The sequence below is a fragment of the Amblyraja radiata genome, chromosome 23, assembly GCF_010909765.2.
Source record: "Amblyraja radiata isolate CabotCenter1 chromosome 23, sAmbRad1.1.pri, whole genome shotgun sequence".
Taxonomy (NCBI): domain Eukaryota; kingdom Metazoa; phylum Chordata; class Chondrichthyes; order Rajiformes; family Rajidae; genus Amblyraja; species Amblyraja radiata.
This window is the reverse complement of record NC_045978.1, coordinates 25,102,226-25,127,099: the sequence shown is the minus strand read 5'-3', so window position 1 is coordinate 25,127,099 and position 24,874 is coordinate 25,102,226. Positions and strand designations below refer to the sequence as shown.

At 44.7% G+C, this 24,874-nt stretch overlaps 1 protein-coding gene across 1 annotated transcript in view; it reads left to right on the top strand.

Annotated features, from left to right (window-relative positions):
- The first annotated feature begins 1,843 nt into the window (after positions 1–1,843).
- Positions 1,844–24,874, top strand: part of slc13a3 (solute carrier family 13 member 3) — a 55,980-nt gene continuing 32,949 nt past the window's right edge. Inside the window, exons 1-3 of the mRNA XM_033041863.1 lie at positions 1,844–2,260; positions 6,612–6,877; positions 15,675–15,853. Coding sequence (XP_032897754.1) covers positions 2,150–2,260; positions 6,612–6,877; positions 15,675–15,853 — 556 coding nt within the window. The 5' untranslated portion in view covers positions 1,844–2,149. The remainder of the gene's footprint in view (positions 2,261–6,611; positions 6,878–15,674; positions 15,854–24,874) is intronic.

Sequence of the window (24,874 nt, the reverse complement as noted above, 5' to 3'; positions counted from 1 at the left end):
GATGACAGGAGTGAAATGAGAGCGTGGCCAGGGTGGTGTGAGTCTTTGATGATGCTGGCTGCCCTTTTGAGGCAACTCTTATCGATCCCTTCGTTGGTGGCGATGTCGGTACAAAATGTTCACCACTTTTTGCAATCTTCTTCATTCCTAGGCGTAATTATAATATCACGTATGAAAATCCAGCCATCAGCCCCATGATATTCAATGGCATTAACATCACTGAGTTGCCCACCATTTGCATCATGGAGGTTATAAATGACCAGGAACTGGCCTGGAGTTGTCAGATACACCATGTGGCTACAAGACCATGTCAGAGGCTAGTAATTCTGCAGTGAGTGACTGATCTTGTAACTCACCAACATCTCTCCGCCATTCACAAGCCTCATATCAGGAGAGAGATGGAACGCTCTGCACTCACCAGCGTGAGTGCAGCTTCAACAACACTCAAGAAGCTCGACATCGACTGGATAGGCACCCCATCCACAACCATCCACTCATCCCCAAGATCGACACACAGAGACATTAGTTTTGTACCATCTACAGGATGCACTGCAGTGACTCAACAAGTTTCCTTAGCTGAAGAAGGGTTCCAACCCAAATAGTCACCTATCCCTTTCCTCCAGAGATGCTGTCTGACCTGCTGAGTTACTCCAGCATTTTGTGACTATCTTCAGTATAAACCAGCATCTGCAGTTCCTTTGTACACAAAATTCCTTCAAAACCCACCACCTCTACCAGCTTGAAGGATAAGGCCAGCAAAAGCATGGGGAACACAACTACCTGCAATAAAAAGGAGCTGCAGATGCTGGTTTAGTACATCAAAGATAGACACAACATGCTGGAGTAACTCAGCGGGTCAGGAAGCATCCCTGGTGAAAATGGATAGGTGACGGTTTAGATCGGGACCCTTCTTCATATAGTCTGAGGAAGGGTCCCGACCCAAAGCATCACCTATTCATGTTCTCCAGAGATGCTGCGTGATCCATTGAGTTACTTCAGCATTTTGTGACCACGGCTAGAAGATGCCCACCAAGACCCACTGAATTGGAAATAAATCCCTGTTCCTTCACCATCACTGGTCATGTCAAGAACCCTGCACTTACAAACTGAGACTTGGAAATGGCTCCAAAAACTGGCGACTCTGTCTACTATCTGAGTATACCTCTGCTGTATAATTGTACTGTATCTGAGATGCTTATATAAGAGTTCATGAGCTCATGTTACAGGAGCAGAATTAGGCCATTCGGCCATTCAAGTCTACTCCCGCTATTCAATCAAGGCTGATCTATCTTTCCCTCTCAACCCCATTCTCCTGCCTTTGCCCCATAACCCTTGACACACGTACTAATCAAAAATCTATCAATCTCCACCTTAAAGATATCCATGGTCTTGGCATCCACCGCCTTCTGTGGCAATAAATTCCACGCATTCAACATCCTCTTGACTAAAGAAATTCCTCCTCATCTTCTTTCTAAAGGAATGCCCTTATATTCTGAGGCTATGGCCACTGGCTTTGGACTCGCCCACTAGTGGAAACATCCTCTCCACGTCCACTTTGTCCAAGCCAAGTGGAGGGTAGTGTTAGTGTGCGGGGATTGCCGGTTGGTGTGGGACTCAGTGGGCCGAAGGGCCTGTTTCCGCGCTGTATCTCTAAACTAAACTAAACTTCACTAAAAGTATCTAAAAGTGCTTATGTGCAGTGATACTTGTACTGAACGGTATACAGCAAGTAACGTTACGGTACGTCGGTACGTGACAAATACAGTAGCATTGAATCATTGAAGCACAGGGTCAAAATCCTGGAAGTCCCTCCCCAGTGGCGAAGCGGGTGCAGCTCCCCTCAAGGCAATTCACCAGCACCCATCATCTCGAGTGGTGTTATCCCCAATCATTTTATTCCGCGATCATAATCACAATACCCAGTGCTCTTTGTCAAAAACGCCCATATTAATCATCTCTGGTTGAAATCCATAACAGGGTCATCTATTTTAGCCAGACACGGACGGCGGTTCGGTGACAAATACTTTGGACCGAGAGGTCGGGCGCTTTGGTTAAAGTCTCTCCCAGCTTTCACGTGCTGCTGACACTGAAGGGGGAGAGAGAGAGAGAAGGGAGAACTGAAAGAGATCGCCAAAGTGCCATTGGAAGTATGGTGAAGATCGGGGTATTCGCCAAGAAGGTTTGGAGCCTCCGTAAAGCCATCGTGGTCTTCGTCACACCTGTGATACTTTCCCCTATTTTGTTCTTCGTAAGTCCCAAGGTAAATAACACTCTGTAACTGCGGCTGTGGACGGCGTTTGACCCAGTCGTGTACAGCAATTGCTTTTAAAAAAAAGTTTGAAGCGATAAACTGAATCGATTTAACTTGTAATAACTTGAATAACATAATAATTCGTTGAGGATTCAGGGTCTTGATACTTGAGTCTTGATTAGGTGAGGATGAATTCTGCCCAACTGTCCCGAACTTCTGAAGAAGGGCCCGTCCCAACGCGAAACATCGTCTGTCCATCTTCTAAGATAGACATCTCCATGATCTACATTTACTTCCATCTACATTTCACTTAAGTTCGTGTACATTGGAGAGCCGCGAATGTAGACACGCGGGTTGGATGGGACACGAGAGATTAACATCTTGAGAAGAAAGCAAATTAGACAGCATATGTGGAGGGAATGGGCAGACGAGATTTCGCGACGGGACCCTACTTCAGACAATAATAAGACTTTAATTAATAATTTTTGGGGGTACAGCCAGCGCTTGAATTGAAATGGTTGTCCAGGTTTTTGCTCACCGGTTGCTGTCATGTTAGGAGCTAGCGTTTGTGGTCAGTGCAGCGGGACGTTGTTTAACATGTTCTTGCTAAATTGGGTCACTTTTTAAGTGGAAATGACAGCTGTAATTTGGATGAGTCAGGAGTTGGAAGTCAGAGTGATACAGTGTGGAAGGTACACAAAATTGCTGGGGAAACTCAGCGGGTGCAGCAGCATCTATGGAGCGAAGGAAATAGGCGACGTTTCGGGCCGAAACCCTTCTTCAGACTGATGGGGGGGGGGGGGGGGGGGGGGGGGGGAAAGAAGGAAAAGGGGAGGAGGAGGAGCCCGAGGGCGGGCGGATGGGAGGGTGGGAGGAGACAGCTAGAGGGTTAAGGAAGGGGAGGAGACAGCAAGGGCTAGCAAAATTGGGAGAATTCAATGTTAATGCCATACGGACGCAAGGTCCCCATACGGAATATGAGGTGCTGTTCCTCCAATTTCCGCTGTTGCTCACTCTGGCAATGGAGGAGACCCAGGACAGAGAGGTCGGATTGGGAATGGGAGGGGGAGTTGAAGTGCTGAGCCACCGGGAGTTCAGGTAGGTTATTGCGGACTGAGCGGAGGTGTTCGGCGAAACGATCGCCCAACCTACGCTTGGTCTCCCCGATGTAAATCAGCTGACATCTAGAGCAGCGGATGCAGTAGATGAGGTTGGAGGAGATACAGGTGAACCTTTGTCGCACCTGGAACGACTGCTTGGGTCCTTGAATGGAGTCGAGGGGGGAGGTGAAGGGACAGGTGTTGCATTTCTTGCGGTTGCAACGGTGATACAGTGTGGAGACAGGCCCTCTGGCCCAACTTGCCCACTCTGGCCAACATGTCCCAGCTACACTAGTCCCACCTGCCTGCCTTTGGTCCAAATCCCCCCAAACTTGTCCCATCCATTGTACCTGTTTAACTGTTTCTTAAACGTCTCTTAACGATAGTCCCAGCCTCAATTACCTCCTCTGGCAGCTCCATCCATACACCCGCCACCCGTTGTGTGAAAATTTAGCCCTCAGATTCCTATTAAATCTTTTCCCCCTCACCTTATATCTTTGTCCTCTGGTCCTCGATTCGCCTACTTTGGGCAAGAGACGCTGTCATCTACCCAAAATATTCCTCTCATGATTTTATACACCTCTATAAGATCACCCTTCATCCTCCTGCGCTCCAAGGAATAGAGTCCCAGCCTACTCAACCTCTCCTTATAGCTCAGACTCTCTAGTCCAAGCATCAGGAGGTTGTAGGTTCAATTAACCTACATATTTAGAATGTGGGAGGAAACTGAAGCACCAGGAGGAAACCCACACAGTCACGGGGGGAACGTACAAATTCCATACAAACAACACCCGAGGTCAGGATTGAACCTAGGTCTCTGATGCTGTAAGACAGCAACTCTAGCGCTGCACCACTGTGCCGCCCATCATCACAGATACAGATGATCAAGTCGGAGGGAAGGCACATTTGCGCAGTTGATAGAGCTGTTGCCTCACAGCGCCAGAGACCCCAGTTCGATCCTGACTTCCTATGCTCTCTGCGTGGAGTTTGCACTGCTCCCTTTGACAACATAGCTTTCCCCCTGGTGACACGGTTTCCATAAGAAGTAAGAGCAGAGTTGGCCATTCAGCCCATCAAGTCTGCTCTGCCATTCGATCAAGGCTGAGCTATTTTCCCTCTCAACCCCATTCTCCTGCCTTCTCCCTGACACCCATACTAAACAAGAACCTATCAATCTCTGCTTTAAAACAACCCAATGACTTGGCCTCTACTGCTGTCTGTGGCAGAATTCCACAGATTCTTAACCCTCTGGTTAAATAAATCTCCAATCCTCATCTCCAATCTAAAGGTACAACCTTTTATTCTGAAGCTGTGCCCTCTGGTCCTAGAATTGCCCACAACTGAAAGACGTGTGGATTTCTAGGTCATTTGGCCTCTGTAAATTGCCCTTAGTGCGTAGGGAGCGGATGCAAACAGTGGAATAACATGCTGTAGAACTAGTGTGAACGGGTAATCAATGACCGATATGGGCTCGGTGGGGATAAGGGCCGCTTTCCAAGCTGTATTTTTCAATCAATTAATCAACTATTCCTTATAGCTAATTTGATCTAATCCAGGCAGCGCCTGGTGTAATTTGCACTCTTCAATTGCCAATGCCATCTTTAGGCCACTCATAAACAAAATGTTGGCATCATGAAAGTAATGAGGGCAAACCTGACGTTATGAGGAGTGTGATTATTATAAAGTCATTTTTATATTTCACTATCTGACTGGAATACATTTCAGATATTTACAGTCAGCCCCCGATGTGGAAACGTGCATGCCAAATTGTAGTTATAAACCGTACCTTGCTGGAAATCCTCAGCAGGTCAGGCACTTCTGTGAAAGGGGGAAGGGGATACAGTTATCGTTTAGGTTTATTATTGACACATGAACCGAGGTACAGTGAAAAGCTTTGTTTTGCATGCTATCGAAACAGATCAGATAATACTATACATACATAAATACAATCAAGCCAAACTCCGGTACAGTAGGTGGAGTGCAGGGAAAGATAGACTTTTGCTTTTCTTATTTCAGATTTTCAACATCTGCAGTTTTTGTTTTCTAATTGCTTACAATCCCAACTGTGGTCCCTGGCGCTGTAAGGCAGCAACTCTACCACTGTGGCTCTGCGCTGCCCCTCCAGTTCCCTGAATTATGCTTGAAGGCAGTGTAGAGGAACTGATTCCGGCTTCAACATTTTATTACATTTCATTGATTTCCTAAAGATAGCCTGAAAATGTACTGGAAGCAGATTCCTTATTTAGGGTAAATTAAATAAATACGTAAGTGTATAAAAGCTGGTAGAGCTGCTGCACCTGGGGGCTGGAGACCTGGGTTCGATTCTGACTTCGGGTGCTGCCTGTGTTGGGTTTGCACATTCTCCCTGTGATCGTGTGGGTTTCCTCCTGGTGCTCCGGTTTCCTCCCACATCCCAAAATGATTGGGTTTGTAGGTTAATTGGCCCTCTGTAAATCACCCCGTTGTGCAGGGAGTGGATGAGGAAATGGAATAACATAGTAGTGTGAACGGGTGATCGATGGTCAGTGTGGACTCGGTGGGCCGAAGGGCTTGTTTCCATGCTGTATCTTGAAACTAAACTTAACTTAAATATGAAGGGTGTATGTAAAACCCTCACTGAAAGAATAGGCATCGGTCAATTGGGTTTAAAAGTCCCTTTCATGCCCATTAAAAATATAATTTAAATAATCACTGCAGTTTTAAAAGGATGGTGACGTTTTGGGTTGGAACCCTTCGTCAGACTCTCCTCCCTCTCCCCTCCCCCTCTACTTCCAGTCTGAAGAAGGGTTTCGATCCGAAACGTCACCCGTCCTCTTTTCTCCAGAGATTCTGCCTGACCCGCTTAGTTACTCCAACACTTTGTGTTTATCTTCGGTATAAACCAGCATCTGCAGTTCCTTCCAATACAAGGTTTAGAGGAATATGGGCCAAACACAGTCAAATGGGATTAGTGTCAATAGGTAGGAAGGAGCTGCAGATGCTGGTTTACACTGAAGATGGACACAACATGCAGGAGTAACTCAGCGGGACAGGAGAGTAACTCTCTGGAGCATCTCTGGAGAGAAGGAATGGGTGATGTGAAAGATCACCTGAAATGTCACCCATTCTTTCTCTCCAGAGATGCTACCTGACCTGCTAAGTTACTCCAGCATTTTGTGTCTATCTTCAGTGTCAATAGGTAGTTTGGTTAATATTGATAAGTTGGGCTAAAGGGGTCAGTTTACACGCTAACTAAATCTATGAATCTATCTCTTTTCTAGGAGGGAAAATGTCTTTATGTGATTCTCCTGATGGCTTTGTACTGGTGTACAGAAGCGTTACCAATCGCTGTGACATCCCTGCTTCCCATCAGTCTCTTTCCTCTCTTTGGTGTCATGCCAGCCAGCATAGTCTGCCCACAGTACTTTCTTGACACCAACGTTCTGTTTATGAGTGGCCTGATCATGGCACTGGCGGTCGAAGAGTGGAACCTCCACCGGCGAATAGCGCTATTTGTCCTAATGCTGGTGGGATCATCCCCAGCAAGGTAAGCAATGGCAATACTAGCACATTGATCAACTGCAAAATATATTAGTAAATAAAGTTTATTTGTCTCTCTCGCACGTTTTTATTTGCTTGGTGAACTTTGGGAAGAAGACAAGAATTTACTGCTCCTAGCGAAGTCATTTTTTATACAGTAATCCCTCGTTTTAACGGACCTCTTTGTAACGGATTCAGTAGTGGAGGACGGACCTGATGTCTCCAAAACATCACCTATCCATGTTTCCCAAAAATGCTGCCTGACCTGCTGAGTTACTCCAGTACTTCGAGAACTTTTGTGTGTTAACCAGCAACTGTAGTTGTCCGTTTCTACTGCTTATCCAATGATAGTTACTTGCTCAGTTATATCGGACTACCGGCAATAACGGACACTGTTTCCCCCTCCATTGTCCATTATAACGAGGGTTTACAGTATATATATATATATATGTCCAGGATAATTCTGAAGAAGGCTCTCAACCTGAAACGTCACCCATTCCTTCTCTACAGAGATGCTGCCTGTCCCGCTGAGTTACCCCAGCATTTTTGTGTCTACCTAATGTTATGATTTCACACTTCTGGAATAATCATTCCTTAATGATGGATCTTGTCTGTTAAACTGCCAGAGGTATATTTTTACAATACGTCCTAACACAAACAAAACAAACTTAAAAGCTTAGGTACACAAAAAAAGCTGGAGAAACTCAGCAGGTGCAGCAGCATCTATGGAGCGAAGGAAAAAGGCAAAGTTTCGGGCCGAAACCCTTCTTCAGACCGAAATGTTGCCTTTTTCCTTCGCTCCATAGATGCTGCTGCACCCGCTGAGTTTCTCCAGCTTTTTTGTGTACATTCGATTTTCCAGCATCTGCAGTTCCTTCTTAAAAACTTAAAAGCTTTATAGATTACGTGCAATTCAAGCCTGATTTAATTACACATGGCTTTCCTGAAAGTGGTGCATTACTCTGTGCATTACTTTTAAACATGCTATCAAGTCTACTTGGTCATAGGATGCAGAAACAGGAATAGATTGAGATTGCTCAACAAATCTGACACCATCTATGAAGAAATGAAATTATTAATATTTGGAAGTCTTGCAGTTAAGTCCAGGATAGTTGAACCTAAATATAATGCCTATTTCACCCTCTGTGTGTCCTGCCAAACTTTCTAATTTTTTTATCCTCCATTTTACGTTTTCCTTTCCAATTTACATTTTGTGTGATATTTCTTTGCCCAGGAGGGAATTGTGAATGAAGATAAAATAAGTTGGGGCAGTAGAGTTGCTGCCTTATAACGGCAGAGACCTGGGTTCGATCATGACTACGGGTGCTGTCTGTGTGGAGTTTGTACGTTCTACCTGTGGCTACATGGATTTTCTCTGAGCGCTTCGGTCTCCTCCCACATACCGAAGATGTGCGTATCTGTAGGTTAATTGGGTTCTGTAAATTGCCCTTAGTGTGCAGTATGCAAAACTGGGATCACATAGAATTAATGTACAGGTGATTGTTGGTCAGCACAGATCCGGTGGGTCGAACGACCTGATTCCATGCTGTATCTCGAAACTAAACTAAACTAAATTGAGCTAGCATTGCGATGGCATGAATAGGCAGGGGAATGACGTACAAAACAAAAGGAACACGTGCTCGTTTAACGTCAATGGAAATAACTTTATGTTCAACACAATAAGCTCCCGAGAAAACACGTAGAAACAAATGTGAAAGGTACACAAAATTGCTGGGGAAACTCAGCGGGTGCAGCAGCATCTATGGAGCGAAGGAAATAGGCGACGTTTCGGGCCGAAACCCTTCTTCAGACTGTGTATTGAGTGGAACAAATGTGTATTGAGTGGAAAATTCTGCCAGGTTCATCTTCCCCAAATCTTTATTATTGGTTCATTGCTTTAGACCAGGAGTGAAACAAAAACCTTTCAATCAAATTCTGAATTAGTGCCTTTGACCTAATTTTAAACTAGTTTCTAAATCTCACAGCAATTGGACTTCGTACACATAGTAGGAGTGTTACAAAATTTTGAGATTTAAAAAATCAAGCCAGTAATTTATCCCATCAAATAAAGCATAAAAAGAACTTTAATTTGATACCCGATTCACTTTCATATCTTCAGCATTAAAAAAGGTATAGTAATTTTCATACTCGGAAATTAGCATCTTGTTCCCTATTGCTTTTACATTAACACAAAAGCTGTGATTGAGGACAGTCAAAAGCCCATAACTTTCTTAAAAGTTAAGAGAATGGAATGAAATTTTCAGTTATTATGGATTGAAGCATTCTGAAACAAATATGAAACATCTTACTTGGATGACCTGAAATTAAAGCATATAATTAGTTAGTTACCTAATTGTAGCTAATTACAAAATTGACCGTTATGACTGAAATAGTAATAAAAACCGAGACTACCTTGTTTTTCCTCAACTTTTCAATTTTGGCATTGTAAACTACTACAAGTTTTTGCTCTTCAAACCACGCATGACATGCCTTTCTGCCCACTACTTTCCCATTAAGAATGTCCTATAGACCATCAAATTTGCAGCAGTCCAAATTCGGATAATCTCTGCGAATGCTGTCTAAATCAGTCTCTTTTGCTGTGCATTTGGATTGACAATTTTGCATTTCTTCTTCGGAGACATCTATTTAAAATGTAAAGGAAAAAAAAAACTGAACAGCATTAACAGAAACAAGTTATTATTTGCAGTTTTAGAAAAAAAAGGTAGAAATGATAAAGTCAAACGCTAAAACAAATAGTAAATACTGAACAAAAAATTCATATTCATCAATCCAATCCAATCCAACTTTATTTGTTAAGCACTTTAAGACAACCAATGTTGACCAAAGTGCTGTACAGAAGAATAAACAAGACATCATAAACAGACAACATAACAGAACATAACATAACAGCTCACATAAGGCGCAAAAATTACATATGAAATACAACAATAAATTAAAAGACATAAAACATGAGTAAAAATAATAGCCACGCAATAAAGCAATCAAAATAAGAAATTAAATCAAGTAAATAAAGTCGACATCTTACTGGGTATCAAAGACCACGGAGAAGAGATGGGTTTTAAGAAGTGATTTAAAAACAGACAGAGAAGAGGCCTGTTTAATGTGGAGAGGCAGATCGTTCCATAATCTGGGTGCCGACACAGCAAAGGCACGGTCCCCTCTGAGCTTCCGCTTAGTTTTAGGCCCACTCAGGAGCAGCTGATTATCTGACCTGAGAGAGCGGGCGGGTGTATAAGGGTGTAGAAGCTCAGATAGGTAGGGCGGGGCAAGACCATTTAGGGATTTAAAAGCAAATAAAATAATTTTTAAATGGATCCTAAACTGAATAGGCAACCAGTGGAGTGAGGCTAAAATGTGCGAAATGTGCTCATGTTTACGTGTGCCAGTTAAAAGACGTACAGCTGCATTCTGTACCATCTGGAGACAGGCGATGGAGGACCCACTAACCCCCACATACAGTGCATTGCAGTAATCCAGCCGAGTGGTAACAAAGGCGTGGATTACCATCTCAAAGTGCTGCCTTGACAGAATTGGCTTTATTTTGGCCAGCTGCCTCAAATGGAAAAAGCTTGATTTAACAACAGCCTTGATCTGACTGTCAAATTTAAGCTCAGGGTCCACTTTAACCCCTAGGTTTGTGATGCTTGGTTTGATATACTGGGCCAGGGAGCCCAGATCTACAGGGGGGGCCCCAGTGGTGCCACCAAAAACCATTACTTCCGTCTTTTTATCATTAAATTTTAAAAAGTTCAGAGCCATCCAGGCCTTTATGTCGTTGAGACACTCAAGTAACAGTCCGACAGAGTGTTCATCCTTCTTTTTAAGAGGCACATAAATCTGACTGTCGTCTGCATAAAAGTGGAATGAAATTTCATGTTTCCTAAGTATGGAACCAAGTGGGAGCAAATAGAGAGAAAAGAGGAGAGGGCCAAGAACTGAGCCCTGTGGGACCCCACACGAGAGAGGAGCAGAGGAGGATACAGAGTCCCCAAGACTGACACAGAAAGTTCGATCAGCCAGGTACGACCTGAACCACTCCAGTGCTATGCCCCTGATACCCACCCACTGCTTCAAACGTGAGATCAATATTTCATGATCCACTGTGTCAAAAGCAGCAGTCAAATCTAAAAGCACAAGGGTAACACAGTCACCACGGTCAGTAGCTAAAAAAATATCATTAAAAACTCTTAAAAGGGCTGATTTGGTGCTGTGCAGGGATTTAAAACTGGATCAGTTTAATCTAATCAATTAAATTAATCTAAATTCAATTACTAGATCTAAAGATCTATCCATTTCTTAAGAAAAGGCTATTTTTTTTAAACGCATAAGCATTTAAATAACAAATAACAAACTGATCCCATTCACACAAGAACCACAATATAACATGATTTTTAAATCTCACTTTGTCATGAATTTATATGCTAAATGGAAGGAACTTGCGTGAAAGATATATCTTCTAGATGTGCTGGGACGCATCCTCAGTGATGTGACCTGGGGTCATTGGGTGTTTCGGGTCTCACAACATCAGACACCCTCACCCGGGCGACCCAGCCGGGGTTGATCAAGCCCCGACTTGCATCCCAGCAGCAACCGCCCACGGATCAGCCCACTTAATCCAAAGCCACCTAGTGGCTTTCTCTGCGGCTTCGCTTGCGGATTGAATGGCCCTCTTCTTTGCCAGCCCTGTAATGCCCAACTGCTTGAGGACTTTGCAGAGTGAGCGTCCTGCAAAGCCTCTACAGCCCACCTCTATGGGATCCTAATATGTCTTCCAGCCGCTGTCCTATCACATCTCCACCAGTTCCTGGTACTTTGCGCGTTTCCTCTCATTAGCCTCTTCAAGACGCTCTTCCCAGGGCACTGTCAGCTCCAGAATGATCAGCTGTTTTGTCACATCGGAGGTGATGATCATGTCTGGCCGCAGTGATGTTGCTGTGGAAATTTCAGCTGTTTGCCCAGATCGACGTGCAGCTGCCAGTCCTTGTTTTTGGTTGTGGTCGAGGCTTCTCTTCAGCTTTGACAAAAGTGATTGATTTCTTTGGGGCATGGTGGTGGTTGCTGTTACCGATGGCAGTGGCTGTGCTCTCAGCAACCACCATGAGCACCTGGTTATGGCGCCACCGATAGCGACTTCCCCAAGGGACTTGGGGCAGCTGCTGAGGAGATGTTCTAATGATCCTCTTCCAGAGCAAAGTGGGCAGGAAGGTGTCTCGCTCTTGCCCCAGATGTGGAGGTTTGCTGGGCTTGGTAGGGCATCATAGACAGCTTGGACAAGGAACCGGACACGCTGGAAGTCTGCCTGCATGATGTTTGACCAGGTAATCCTGCGCTGCAGTATGATCTCCCACCTTGTCCACGCTCCCTGCTGCCTGAGCCCCACCGTCCTGCTCACACGCTCTTCCTCCACACCTGCTCGGACCTCTTCCTGGATTAGTTGGTGTCTCTCCTTGCCCTGGGCCTTGCCAACAGGTGTCTTAGGGAAGTATCCCAAACCCGCTCTGCCAGTTGCCATGACTCCCACCAATGCCTTTTGCCTTAGGCGTGACTCTGCCACCTCCACTGCTTTCTCCGTCCTCCATTTCCTCCCTGTTCTCACCTCGATGCCAGTCGATGACACGTTCTGGTCCCTAGAGTCCCTGTACTGCAGAGCTTCTCATGTCCACGCCACCATAAACTCTTCCGTGAGGCCTCTGAATGGGAGCTGCAAGATGTTACTAGTCCCATACATTGCAGCACTGTTGAAACTGCGGGGAAGGCCAAGCCACCTGCGGAGAAAGCCGCTGATCTTCCTTTCGAGGGACTCAACTGTGGTCAATGGAACAGCGTAAACCAGCAGAGGCCACAGGGCTCGGGGCAGGATGGAATGCTGATAGATCCAGGCCTTGAATCTGCCAGGCAGACCTGACTTGTCGACTTTGGTGAGCCAGGCTTCAAGGTCTTTGATGGATTTTTGAATGGCGGCAGAGTCAGAGTTGCGTCAAAAAGCTTCCCCAAACTCTTGACAGGTTGCTCAGTGATGGAGGGAATGGCAGTTCTGGATAGTAAGATGTGGAATCTGTCAGTCACCTTCCCCTTCTTCAGCACCATGGACCTTGACTTTGTTGGCTTGAAACTCATCCTTGCCCAGGTGATAAGTTTCTCAAGACCTTGTAGGATCCACCTACTTCCTGGGACCGATGTTGTGGTGATAGTAAGGCCGTCCATAAAAGCTCTTATTGGGGGGCTGTCATACACCAGACTTGGTTAAGGGGCCTCTGCATTCCACCTCTGCTGACTTGGCCACCATGTTCATGGCAAGAGCAAAAAGAATAACAGAAATGGTGCCGCCCGTTATTATTCCTTTTCCAAGTCGATGCCAGTCTGATGTTTCTGACCCAGAAGTCACCCTGAGCCTGAAATTATGGTAATAATCCAGGATCAGGACCTTGATCTTGCTGGGAACATGGTGTCGGTGTAGTGCAAGCTCAACCAGTTTGTGCGGTATGGACCCATAGGCATTGGCGAGGTCCCATAATTTTAATTTAATTCCCATAAATTAATCCAGAAACATCCACTCTCAAGATAATCAAAATCATTATTTTTTGCACAATACATGACTAAAACTGTACTGTGGATATTTAGTATGAAAATATTGATCATAGATAGACAATAAGACAAACTATAGATGATTTAGATGTTCTTATGACATGATTGTCCTAAAAAAGAATGAATTTGATTATCTTGAGAGTGGATGTTTCTGGAATGTGCTCGATTGGAATGTTGCCGTTGCCGTTGCCGTTGCCATAAATTTTAAGCCCATATCGGCAGGCAAAACATGGCCGATTCGTATGGGGGCCAAAATAAATGTTTTCGCATTATAAGATTAAAATGAAGCCACACCAAAAAGCAAGATAATATGTTAAATAAAAGACATATCTTTTGTTTTGTCCTGATATTGCGTTCTGTGATGTTAAAGGCGTTGAAGGCGTTTTTAGTCGCGTTTAATTTCAATCCAGCGACGCAATCGTCCAGCAAATTAAATAAAAACACAGGAACGGAAGCGCGAATGATTTTTCTTCATCAGCTAGCAGCCCGAGGAAATCCCTCTCCGACAACCAATAGAAACCTGCATTATAATCCCGCCTCCCCTCCCCCAAAGCCTCCGGAATCGCACGCACAGGCAGTGGCAGATCTGCAGCGCCGCTGAAGGTAAGTTTTGTAACATCGCTACATATAACATTTTTTTTTTGTTCTGTCAGTAACTTTGTGGACTGTTATATTATATCCTTATAAAGAACATTTTTCACCAAATCCACTTGAGCAACAAAATGGCATTCAGTTGGATTATCGTGTTCAGTTTTGGTCACCGTGCTATACAAAGGATATTGTCAAACTGGAAAGAGTACAGAGATGATTTACGGGGATGTGGCCAGGACCTGAGGGGCTGTGGAGGTTGGGCAGGATAAGACTTTATTCCATGGAACGCATGAGGCTGAGGGATGGTCTTACAGAGGTGTATAAGATCATGAAGGGAATAGATGTCTTTTACCCAGAGTAGCAGAATCAAGAACCAGAGGACATAGATTTAAGCTGAGAAGGGAAAGATTTAATAAGAACTTGAGGGGCAACATTTTCACAGAGGGTGGTGGGTATTTAGAATGAGCTGCCAGAGAAGGTAGTTACTATAACAATATTTAAAAGGCATATGGACAGATACATGAATGGGAAATGTTTAGAGGGATATGGGTCAAATAGGAGCATGTGGGACTAGAGTAGAAGCGGGAACCTGGTTGGCATTGGCAAGTTAGACAAAAGACAATAGACAATAGGTGCAGGAGTAGGCCATTCGGCCCTGCGAGCCAGCACCACCATTCACTGTGATCATGGCTGATCATACACAATCAGTACCCCGTTCCTGCCTTCTCCCCATATACCTTGACTCCACTATCTTTAAGAGCTCTATCTAACTCTCTCTTGAAAGCATCCAGAGAATTGGCCTCCATTGCCTTCTGAGGCAGTGAATTCCACAGATCCACAACTCTCTGGATGAAAATGTTTTTCCTCATCTCCATTCTAAATGGCCTACAGATTATTCTTAAACTGTGGCCCCTGGTTCTGGACTCCCCCAACATCGGGAACGTTTCCTGCCTCTAGCGTGTCCAATCCCTTAAGTTGGGCCGAAGGGTCTGTTTCTGTGCTGTATGACTATGATTCTATAATAATTAGCTGTTTGTTGGATGAAAACAAGAAGCTGGTGCGACTTGGGTGAGGGGAGGGGGGGGGGGGGGGGGGGGGGGGGGGGGATAGAGAGAGAGAGAGAGGGAATGCTTACAGCCCTGTGGTATGAATATTGATGTCTCTCACTAGATCACCTATTCATTAAACAATCATGGTCATTTCCATTGCTATTATGAGAAATTAAAATTGGGTATGTTTTATAAAGGACTGGTTATCTGCTCCACATACTGTCCAAATTACAAAGAGAAACATTTCTTCCTCTCGTTCTTTATCCATTTCTCTACACCATCATCTGTATCTCTTGTGTCCCTTAATCCCTAACCCGTCTGAAGATGGGTCTCGACCCGAAACGCCATCCATTCCTTCTCTCCGGAGATGCTGGTTGTCCCGCTGAGTTACTCCAGCTTTTTGTGTCTATCTTCGGTTTAAACAGCATCTGCAGTTTCCTCCTACACATAATGTTTCAGGCCATTGTTTTCGCTCCATTCTAATTCAGAACTATTGCATAAACCAAGTTGTTTACTCAGTAGCGAAGATTTAGTGTTATTTTGTGTTCTGTTTTGTAGGCTTATCCTGGGAATGATGCTAACCACAAGTTTACTGTCAATGTGGCTTAGTAATACTGCCTCCACTGCCTTGATGATGCCAATAGCCAAAGCAGTGCTCCAAAGCTTATTTGGTAGCATGGAAACTACCCTTGAGTCTACTCAGCTTAAAGATTGCGAAGAAGCCTTTGAACTTAAAGGTACCCCTAATAACCTTAAAAACATTGATGTGTATTTGTTACAGCATGGAAACCTGCAATCTGGCTTCTGGTTGTGAAAGTGCTAGAAAGGACTAGACCAAGTGCAGACTTGTTGGACTTGTCCCCCAATGCAATATTCCACCACTCACCCATAGCCCCTAACTGCGCAGGCGCGGCTGATGGGTTCCCGTTGTGACGCCAGAGATCCCTATTGTGACGCGAGTCACGCAACCCTCACCCAACTGCACAGGAGTGGCCAGCAAGTGGGAGCGCAGCTGCAATGTTTTCAAAGTTTAAAATGGCAATAACTTGTAAAATATAAGATCAAGGTGAACGCATCTCACTCTCCCTCTTCAGTCCCCTATTCCCCTCCTCCATTATCCTCCCTCTGCCTACCTTTACCAACCCTCCTCTGCTTCCTCCACTCACCCCCTCCCTCCCCTCCTCTCTCTTCCCCCTCACCTCCTCCATTACCTCGCATACTCCCTCCCCCTCCTCTTCACCCTCCCTCTTCTTTCCCCTTTACTACTCCCCTCCCCCACTCACTCCTTCACCTCTCCCTCCCACTCTTAGGGAGAGGGATGGAGAGGCCGAGGCTGCAGATTAGTCCTTGCCCTGGGTCCCTCTCCTCTCCCTCCCCACTGGCCCGGTGCAGTAGAGCCGCCGCGGCCAGACCCAGCCCCAGCGGCCAGGCCCCGGGTCCCCGACGGGGCCTCTTCTTGACCCCGGATCCTGCACCAGATCCAACCCCAGCCCAAGGCCCGCGGGCAGAAAGGACCCCTGTAGGCGTTTGTAAAATGGAAGGAAACTTACCAGTGGAGCCGTTGGGTCCCCGTTTTGAGGGCAGGCAAGTAGACGTGAAGAAAAATGATGGCGATCTGAAAATCCGAAATGGCCCCAAATGCGCAGGTGGCTGGTTGTGACAGGCACAGGAACCCTCCCCCAACTGCACAGGCGCGGGTGGCAAGTGGGGGCGCTTTTTAAGTTAAGTTTTAAATGTTAAATAAATGTCAATGACTTGTAAAATATGACATGAATCTGAATGAAAATTGCTACTGCACATCCCAGGACAATGGTAAGTAAAGTGGGCCTAAAATTGTCGAGCTATCATCTACCATTTTTGCGCAGTTTCGAAAACAAATATATATAGGTGCAAACAAGATGAGAGTTTCAGTAATATACTAGAGCAACTGGGACCCGTTGGGTCCCTGTCACATGGGAGGCCTGGTCCCCCAATGCAACCCATTCCCCAACACTATATAGCACCACTAAATCGTAGCCCCCATGGGAGGCGTGGTCCCCCAACTGAAGTCATTCCCGAACATAAGATTCCAGCACTCCCCTGCCTCCCTCAGCAGTGAATTTTAAGAACTTTCAAATGCACCTACCCTGCCTGCTGCAGCAGTTCCAATTGCAATATCAATTGGCGCTCCTCCTCCTGTTGAAGGACTAAGTTCAGAGTGTTTCTGTCTTGCAACTTTGTATGGAAGTGTGTTGGAAGCTGTGAGGAATGATTTTAACAGTAAAAATCTTATGAAAATTGGCATTTTTAAAGCTTTAATCCTGTTGAAGGACTAAGTTCAGAGTGTTCCTGTCTTGCAACTTTGTATCGAAATGTGTTGGAAACTGTGAGGAATGATTTTAACAGTAAAAATGTTGGCATTTTTAATGCTTTAATCGCGAATAACTTGTGAAATTTAGGATCAAATCTTGTGAATCTGATCACTGCCTGGAGGGAGAAAATCTGAATCAGAATATGTAAAAATCTTATCGTTACCGTGTAGTGTTTTTGCGAAAATGTAAAGACACACATATACACACATGCAAGATGAGAATTTTAGAGTTATTTATAGATATATAGATACTAGACCAAGTGGGACCCATTGGGCTCCATTCCCCCAACGCGATATTCCACCACTCACCCATTCCCTCAACGAAACCCATTCCCCCAATGCAATATTCCACCACTCACCCGTTCCCCCAACGTAACCCGTTTCAACCAGTCACCCGTCCCCGCAACGCAATATTCCACCACTCACCCATAGTGATTGTGTGGTGGATCACTGCTGACAGGCAGTTTATGTAAATGAGATTCCATTGTGACATCATAGCCGCTAACTGCCACTGCAAGTTCAAATGATTTTTCTCAAACTGGATTTTGTGACGTTTTAAATGTGAATAACCTGAAAAATATAACATCAATCTGAACGAAACATAATACAAACCACCATGGGACAATGGTGAGTAAGGTGGTTCATAAATTGTAGTGCTATTGTGTACCATTTTGGCGTAATTTGAGGACATCACTGAACAGACATCACAGACACATACACATCCCCTTATCCCCCAGTACTCCCTCCCCCCTCTTCACCCTCCCTCTCCTTTCCCCTCTCCTCCTCCCCTTCCCAACTCCCTCCCTCACCTCTCCCTCCCTCTCCTTTCCCTTACCCTCAGTCACTCCCTCCCTCCCTCCATAACTGCTCACCCCTCCCTAACCACCTCCTCTCCCTCTATTAAACAACAATCCTCACCTCGTCCCCTCCCTCTCCTTACAACAATGCTACAAATCTCTCATTGGACTGGGAGTCCTGTCTTTGTTAACATTGTCCATGACCCTTCTCCCCTCCTTACCCTGTGGTTCAAGCCGGTGCGGGCGGGCCTGTGGGGAAGCTTCTCTCCCTCCCTCCCTCCCGTGGCTGGTTGCCTCTCGCTCTCCCTCCCCCTCCCGCGGCCCCGCACGAGCAGCATTTTAAAATAACTGAAAGTCAGTCAGTGACTTTTTGAAGCTGAGGTCTTGATCCGCGGGAGGGGGAGGGAGGGGGAGGGAGAGGGATGTGAGCGGCTCCGGGCCTAATCTTTGTCTGTGTCCGTGTCTGTGTCCAGTGTGCTTTTATCGGGGACAGCTAATTTTTAAATGTAAATGAGATCTCATTGTGACGTCATAGATGTAACTGCCACTGCACTTGAAGTTATTGTTCTTAAAGTGGGGTTTTGTAAAGTAAAAAATGTGAATAACATGTAAAATATAACATCAATCCAAACGAACGTTTGATACAACACACCACATGACAGTGGTGAGTAAGGTGGTGCAAAAATTGTAATCCTATCGTGTACCATTTTGCCGTAATTCAGGCTACAGGCCATGAATCACAGGCAGACTCACTAACAAACAAGGTGAGAGATGTAGAGAGAGAAATAGATAGATAAATATATAGGCAGACAGACAGACAGACAGACAGACAGACAGACAGACAGACAGACAGACAGACAGACAGACAGGCAGACAGACAGACAGACGATTCACTGGGATATTGTGCGAGATGGAGCATGAGGACCAAATGGAGAGGCTAAAGGGGCTGTCCCACAGTACGGGCTATTTCAAGAGCTCTCACGAAAAAAAATCAAACTCGTGGTAAGTACGTAGAATGTACGTTGCGGGTACATCGGAGCTCGGGGACGTCTCTTAGCGGCTTGTAACGCTAACGGCAGGTACTCGGGAAACGCTGTAAGCTCGGGAAGACTCGTGAAGATTTTTCAACATGTTGAAAAATGTCCACGAGAGCCCCAAGTACCTACGAGCGGCTATTACCGTAATTCTCCGAGTTCGAATTAGGGGAAACTCGGGAGAACTCTTGAATTAGCTCGTATAGTGGGACAGCCCCATTAGTTTATTTTCCCTAGCTATCATTATTCAGACTTTATCTTGCACTAAACATCATGCCCTATATCTGTGCATTATGGGCGATTTGGTTGTAATCATGTATAGTCTTTTCACTGACCAGATAGCACACAAGAAGTTTTCCCCTGCTTTCTACCTTGGTACATGTGATAATAATAATAAACTAAACTAAACTAAACTAAACCAAACAGAGGAGAGAGGAAATGACTGGACAGAGAGGGTAGAATGCAGGAAACTTTTTCCCCAACATCAGAAGTAGAACACAAACCAACCTCCCTTCCATTGACTACATCTGCACCTCACGCTACCTCAGCAAGGCCACCAGCATAATCAAAGATGAGTCTCACCCCGGTCACTCCCTCTTCTCCCTTCTACCATCAGGCAAGAGATACAGAAGTGTGAAAACGCACACCTCCAGATTCAGGGACAGTTTCTTCCCAGTTGTCATCAGGCAACTGAACCGGCATATCACCAACTAGAGAGCGGTTCTGACCTGCCATCTACCTCATTGGAGACCCTCGGACTACCTTTAATTGGACTGTACTGAACTTTATCCTGCACTAAATGTTATACACTTTATCCTGTATCTGTTCACTGTGGACGGCTTGATTGTAATCATGTGTAGTCTTTTTGCTGAGCGGATAGCGCACAACAAAAAGCTTTTCACTGAACCTCAGTACACATCCGAATAATAAACTGACCTAAATTATGTGTGGTCTTTTCACTGACAGGACAGCATGCAACAAAAAGCTTTTCACTACTTTCTACTACAGTGCTCGTGATGATAATAATAAAATAAACTAAACAGAGGAGGTTAAGAGAGGAAATGACTGAGGCAGATAAAACGGTGAGGGTGCAGATAGGATAAACTGCAGGAAAACTTGATGACATTGTTTTAAGGTATGGGATAAGAGATGTTTTAGGGTAAGGGATAAGAGATTTGGAAGGGATCTGAGGGGAACCTTCTTCACTCAGAGGGTGGTTCCTGGAATACACTGCTGGATAGAAGCTGAGTTGCTGACACCATTTAAAAATTGTCTTAACGAGCACTTCAATAGCCGAGGCATAGAGGGCTACAGGGGATTAATATGGAAGGGTGTCCACTGGTCAGTGTGGTCTTGGTGGGTCGAATGGCCTTTTTTTTGCTGAATGTCTCTATTGTTGCAGAAATTGCAGTGCCCTCTCTTTCACTGATATATTTTAATCAAGCAGATTGCAGGAGGACAAGAGGGAGAAAGAGTTGAGGAGAAAAAATTATGAATTAATTTCCCAAGGAAGCGAGTGTACAAATTCAAGTCTAGTAAGTCAAGGGTGGCAGAGTGGCGCAGTTGTTAGAACTGTCCCCTCGCATTGCCACAGACCCGGGTTTCAATCTTGACCTCGGGCGCTGGTCTGAATGGAGTTTGCACGTTCTCTCTGAGGACTCATGGGTTTCTTCAGGGTGCTCTTGCTTTCCTCCCTCATCCCAAACGTGTGCAGGATGTAGGTTAATTGGCCTCTGTAAATTACCCGCAATGCGTGGGGAGTGGATGAGAAAGGGGATTAACACAGAACTAGTGTGAACATGTGTTCGATGGTCAGTATGGGCTCAGTGGGCTGAAGGGCCTGTTTCCATGCTGTATCTTCATACTAATCTAAGTCAAGCCAAGTTTATTGTCATATGAACAAGTATGGTGAGGCACAGGTACAATGAACATTTAGCTTGAGGCAGCACCACGGGCACACTTACCCAGACAATTTGCAAACAAATTATACTTAAATTATACAAGATAATGAAAGGAAAAAAAACCTGTAAAAAACAGACTTTAGTGCTCCACTGCTGAGGTGGGATTAGGAGTGTGCAGGTTGGTTCAAGAATCTGAAAGTTATCGGAAAGATGCTGCAATCAATTGCTGGCACACTTCAGTATATAAACCACATCTGATGTTTGGCTGAGTGAGATTTCCTACTTTTCTCCCATTACTTAGATAGAAAACCACCTTCACACATAATAGGTTTCTACTAAGCCACTAAGTATCCAGGACTTTAAGTGGAGGTAGTGTTTAACAAATCCGCTATCCAAATAAACAAAATTTACAGTTACCTGACTCAACACATTGGCCCCGTATCTGAGAAGATATGTGCTGATGTTGGAGAGTGTCCAGAGGATGATCCCGGGGATATGATGAGCGTTTGACGGCACTGTGCCTGTACTCACTGGAGTTTAGAAGGATGAGGGGCTATCTCATTGAAATCTACCGAATAGTGAAAAGCATGGATGGAGTGGATGTGGAGAGGATATTTCCACTAATGAGAGAGTATAGGGTACCGTCTTGGAATAAAAGGACATACCTTTAGAAAGGAGATGAGGTGGAATTTCTTTATCCAGAGGATGATGAAGCTGTGGAATTCATTGCCACAGATGGCGGTGGAGACCAAGTCTTTGGATATTTTTAAAGCGCAGATTGACAGGTACATGCTCAGTAAATGTGTCATTAGTTATGGGGAGAAGGCAGGAGAATGGGGTTAAGAGGGAAAGATATGCTTGAGGGGCAGCCAAGATTGAATGGCGGGGTAGACTTGATGGGCAGAATGGCCCAATTGTGTTCCTATGGCATGAACTCATGAGCAAAAGGATTGCAAAAAAACATTTGGGTGCTGCATACGCATCTATTTAGGTCATTGCTGAGAGCAAGCGGTTTGGAGTGTTTCTTTTGGGTTTGCTCTTTGTTTCATGCCTGTTACTTTCTGCTTCAAATTTGGGTGTTTTCCAGCTCTTACTGTTGTCTGGCATAGTCTGCTTCGCCACTCGATAGCGCTGAACATGAAGAACACAAAACAGAGAGAGTTGGCCTGAGGAGGTTGCACAAATGGAGCCATGATTATGTGATTCAGGTCTCCAGCCAATAGACCATAGACTTGCACAGTTAGTGGGGTGTCCCGGTAATAATAATAATGGCAAGATTTTTAAGATAAATTTGGCAACTATTATTTAGGATAGGATTAGACCAATTACATACACTCTTCCATAATATTCTTACATAGAAACATAGAAATAGGTGCAGGAGTAGGCCATTCAGCCATTCGAGCCAGCACCGCCATTCAATATGATCATGGCGGATCATCCTAAATTAGTACCCCTTTCCTGCTTTTTCCCCCATATCCCTTGATTCCGTTAGCCCTAAGAGCTAAATCTAACTCTCTCTTGAAAACTATCTTTTATACTGCTCAAAACTGCACAGAAATTTGGTACACTTATGATACAGAGCCAATAAAATCATAGGTAGACCCCCTTCCGCTCCTGCAACGGACTGTTCCAGCTGCTACGGTCAGGCAAACGTCTCCGTTGCTGTGCTGTGAGAACGGAGAAGTTGAGAAGGAGCTTCTTCCCAGAGGCCATTAGGACTGTAAACTCCTATCTCACCAGGGACTAACTTTTACTGCACCACTCTACTGCTTTTTTTTAAATTGCTGTTTTTTTCCCTTTTTCCTCCCGCCCACAATATTTAATATGTAAAAGATTATGCGATTCTGTTCCGTTCTGTTTGTAGTTTGTTTGGTTGTTTGTTTGTTTGTCTTTTTGCACAAAGTCCACGAGCATTGCCACTTTTCATTTCACTACACATCTCGTATGTGTATGTGACGAATAAACTTGACTTGACTTGACTTTATTGATTGATACTTTAGTATTATGTGAAATGTCACAGTGAAATACTTTGAAATTCTTCTGTATGGTCCATTGGCTTCATGGTTAACCAGTCAGAGTCAGAATCATAAATAGGCTCTTCAGCCCACTGAGTCCACACCAACCATCAACCAGCCATTTACATTAATCCTATATTAATCCTACGTTCCCATCAACATACAAATCAAAGATAGACATAAAAAGCTGGAGTAACTCAGCAGGTCAGACAGTATCTCTGGCGATAAGGAATAGGTGATGTTTCGGGTCCCGACACTTCTTAAGACTGAGAATCAGGGGAAAGATAAAAGAGTGATATAGACGGTGATATAGAGAGATATAGAACAAATGCTTAGAACAAATACAAGTCATGTAAGTCAAGTGAAATTCATTTGTGGACGGCACATTGGCGCAGTGGTAGAGATGCTGCCTAAAGGGCCTGTCCCACGAGCATGCGACTCCATGCGGCAAGCGCGACCTAAAGGGCCTGTCCCACGAGCATGCGACCTGGGTTCGATCCTGACTATGTGTGTGCTGTCTGCATGGAGTTTGTACGTTCTCCCCATGACCACATGGATTTTCTCCGGGTACTCCGGTTTCCTCACACGCTCCAAAGACGTGCAGGTTTGTTGGTTAATTGGCTTCTGTAAATTACCCCTAGTATGTCGGATCGTTCTAGTGTACGGGGTGGTTTTTGGTCAGTGCGGACTCGGTGGGCCAAGGGCCTGTTTCCAAGCTGCATCTCTAAATGCCTAAAGACTAAAGTCTAAAAGTAAACTAGTAAGGTGAGGCACAGGGACAATGAAAATCTTGCTTTCAGCACCTTCACAGGCACATAGACTCAGACAACACACAAAACATAAATTATACTTAGATTGTACAAGACACTGATCTCGAGCACTCTCAAACGCGCTAGGGGCAATTACAGTGGGCAAATAACCATCAATCCTCACATCCTTGGGATGCGGGAGGAAACCCGAGAACCCAAAAGAAACACGTGCGGCCACAGTAAAAGCGTGTAAACTCCTCAGACAGCTCCCATGTTCAGGATTGGACTTCAGTTTCTGACACTATTAGCCAGCGGTTCTAGTCACCCAAGGAATTAGTTGCAAGTGACCAGGTTCAATACAATGGTAGACAAAAAATGCTGGATTGCAGGTCGTCTATTCCTTCTCCCGATAGATGCTGCCTCACCCGCTGAGTTTCTCCAGCATTTTTTGTCTACCTTCGATTGTTCCAGCATCTGCGGTTCTTTCTTAAACAACAGGTTCAATGCAATGGTCATATTTACTCTATGAATAAGTCAGGTCCGTGCATAACAATAGTACTTCTTAAGGTCAGCCACATACAGGACATTAATTAACACCGTTGTGTACTTTGTTCCTTGAGGATTTAAATAACACCTGTTAGATAATCTGAAGATTTACAGTGACTTGCAAAAGTTTTCATACCCCTTGAACTTTTCCACATTTTGTCACGTTACAACCACAAACGAAAATGTATTTTATTGGGATTTTATTTGATAGACCAACACAAAGTGGTGCAGAATTGTGAAGTGGAAGGAAAATGATACATGGTTTTCCAATTTTTTTACAAATAAAAAACTGAAAAGTGTGGCGTGCAAAAGTATTCAGCCCCCCTGAGTCAATACTTTGTAGAACCACCTTTCGCTGCAATTACA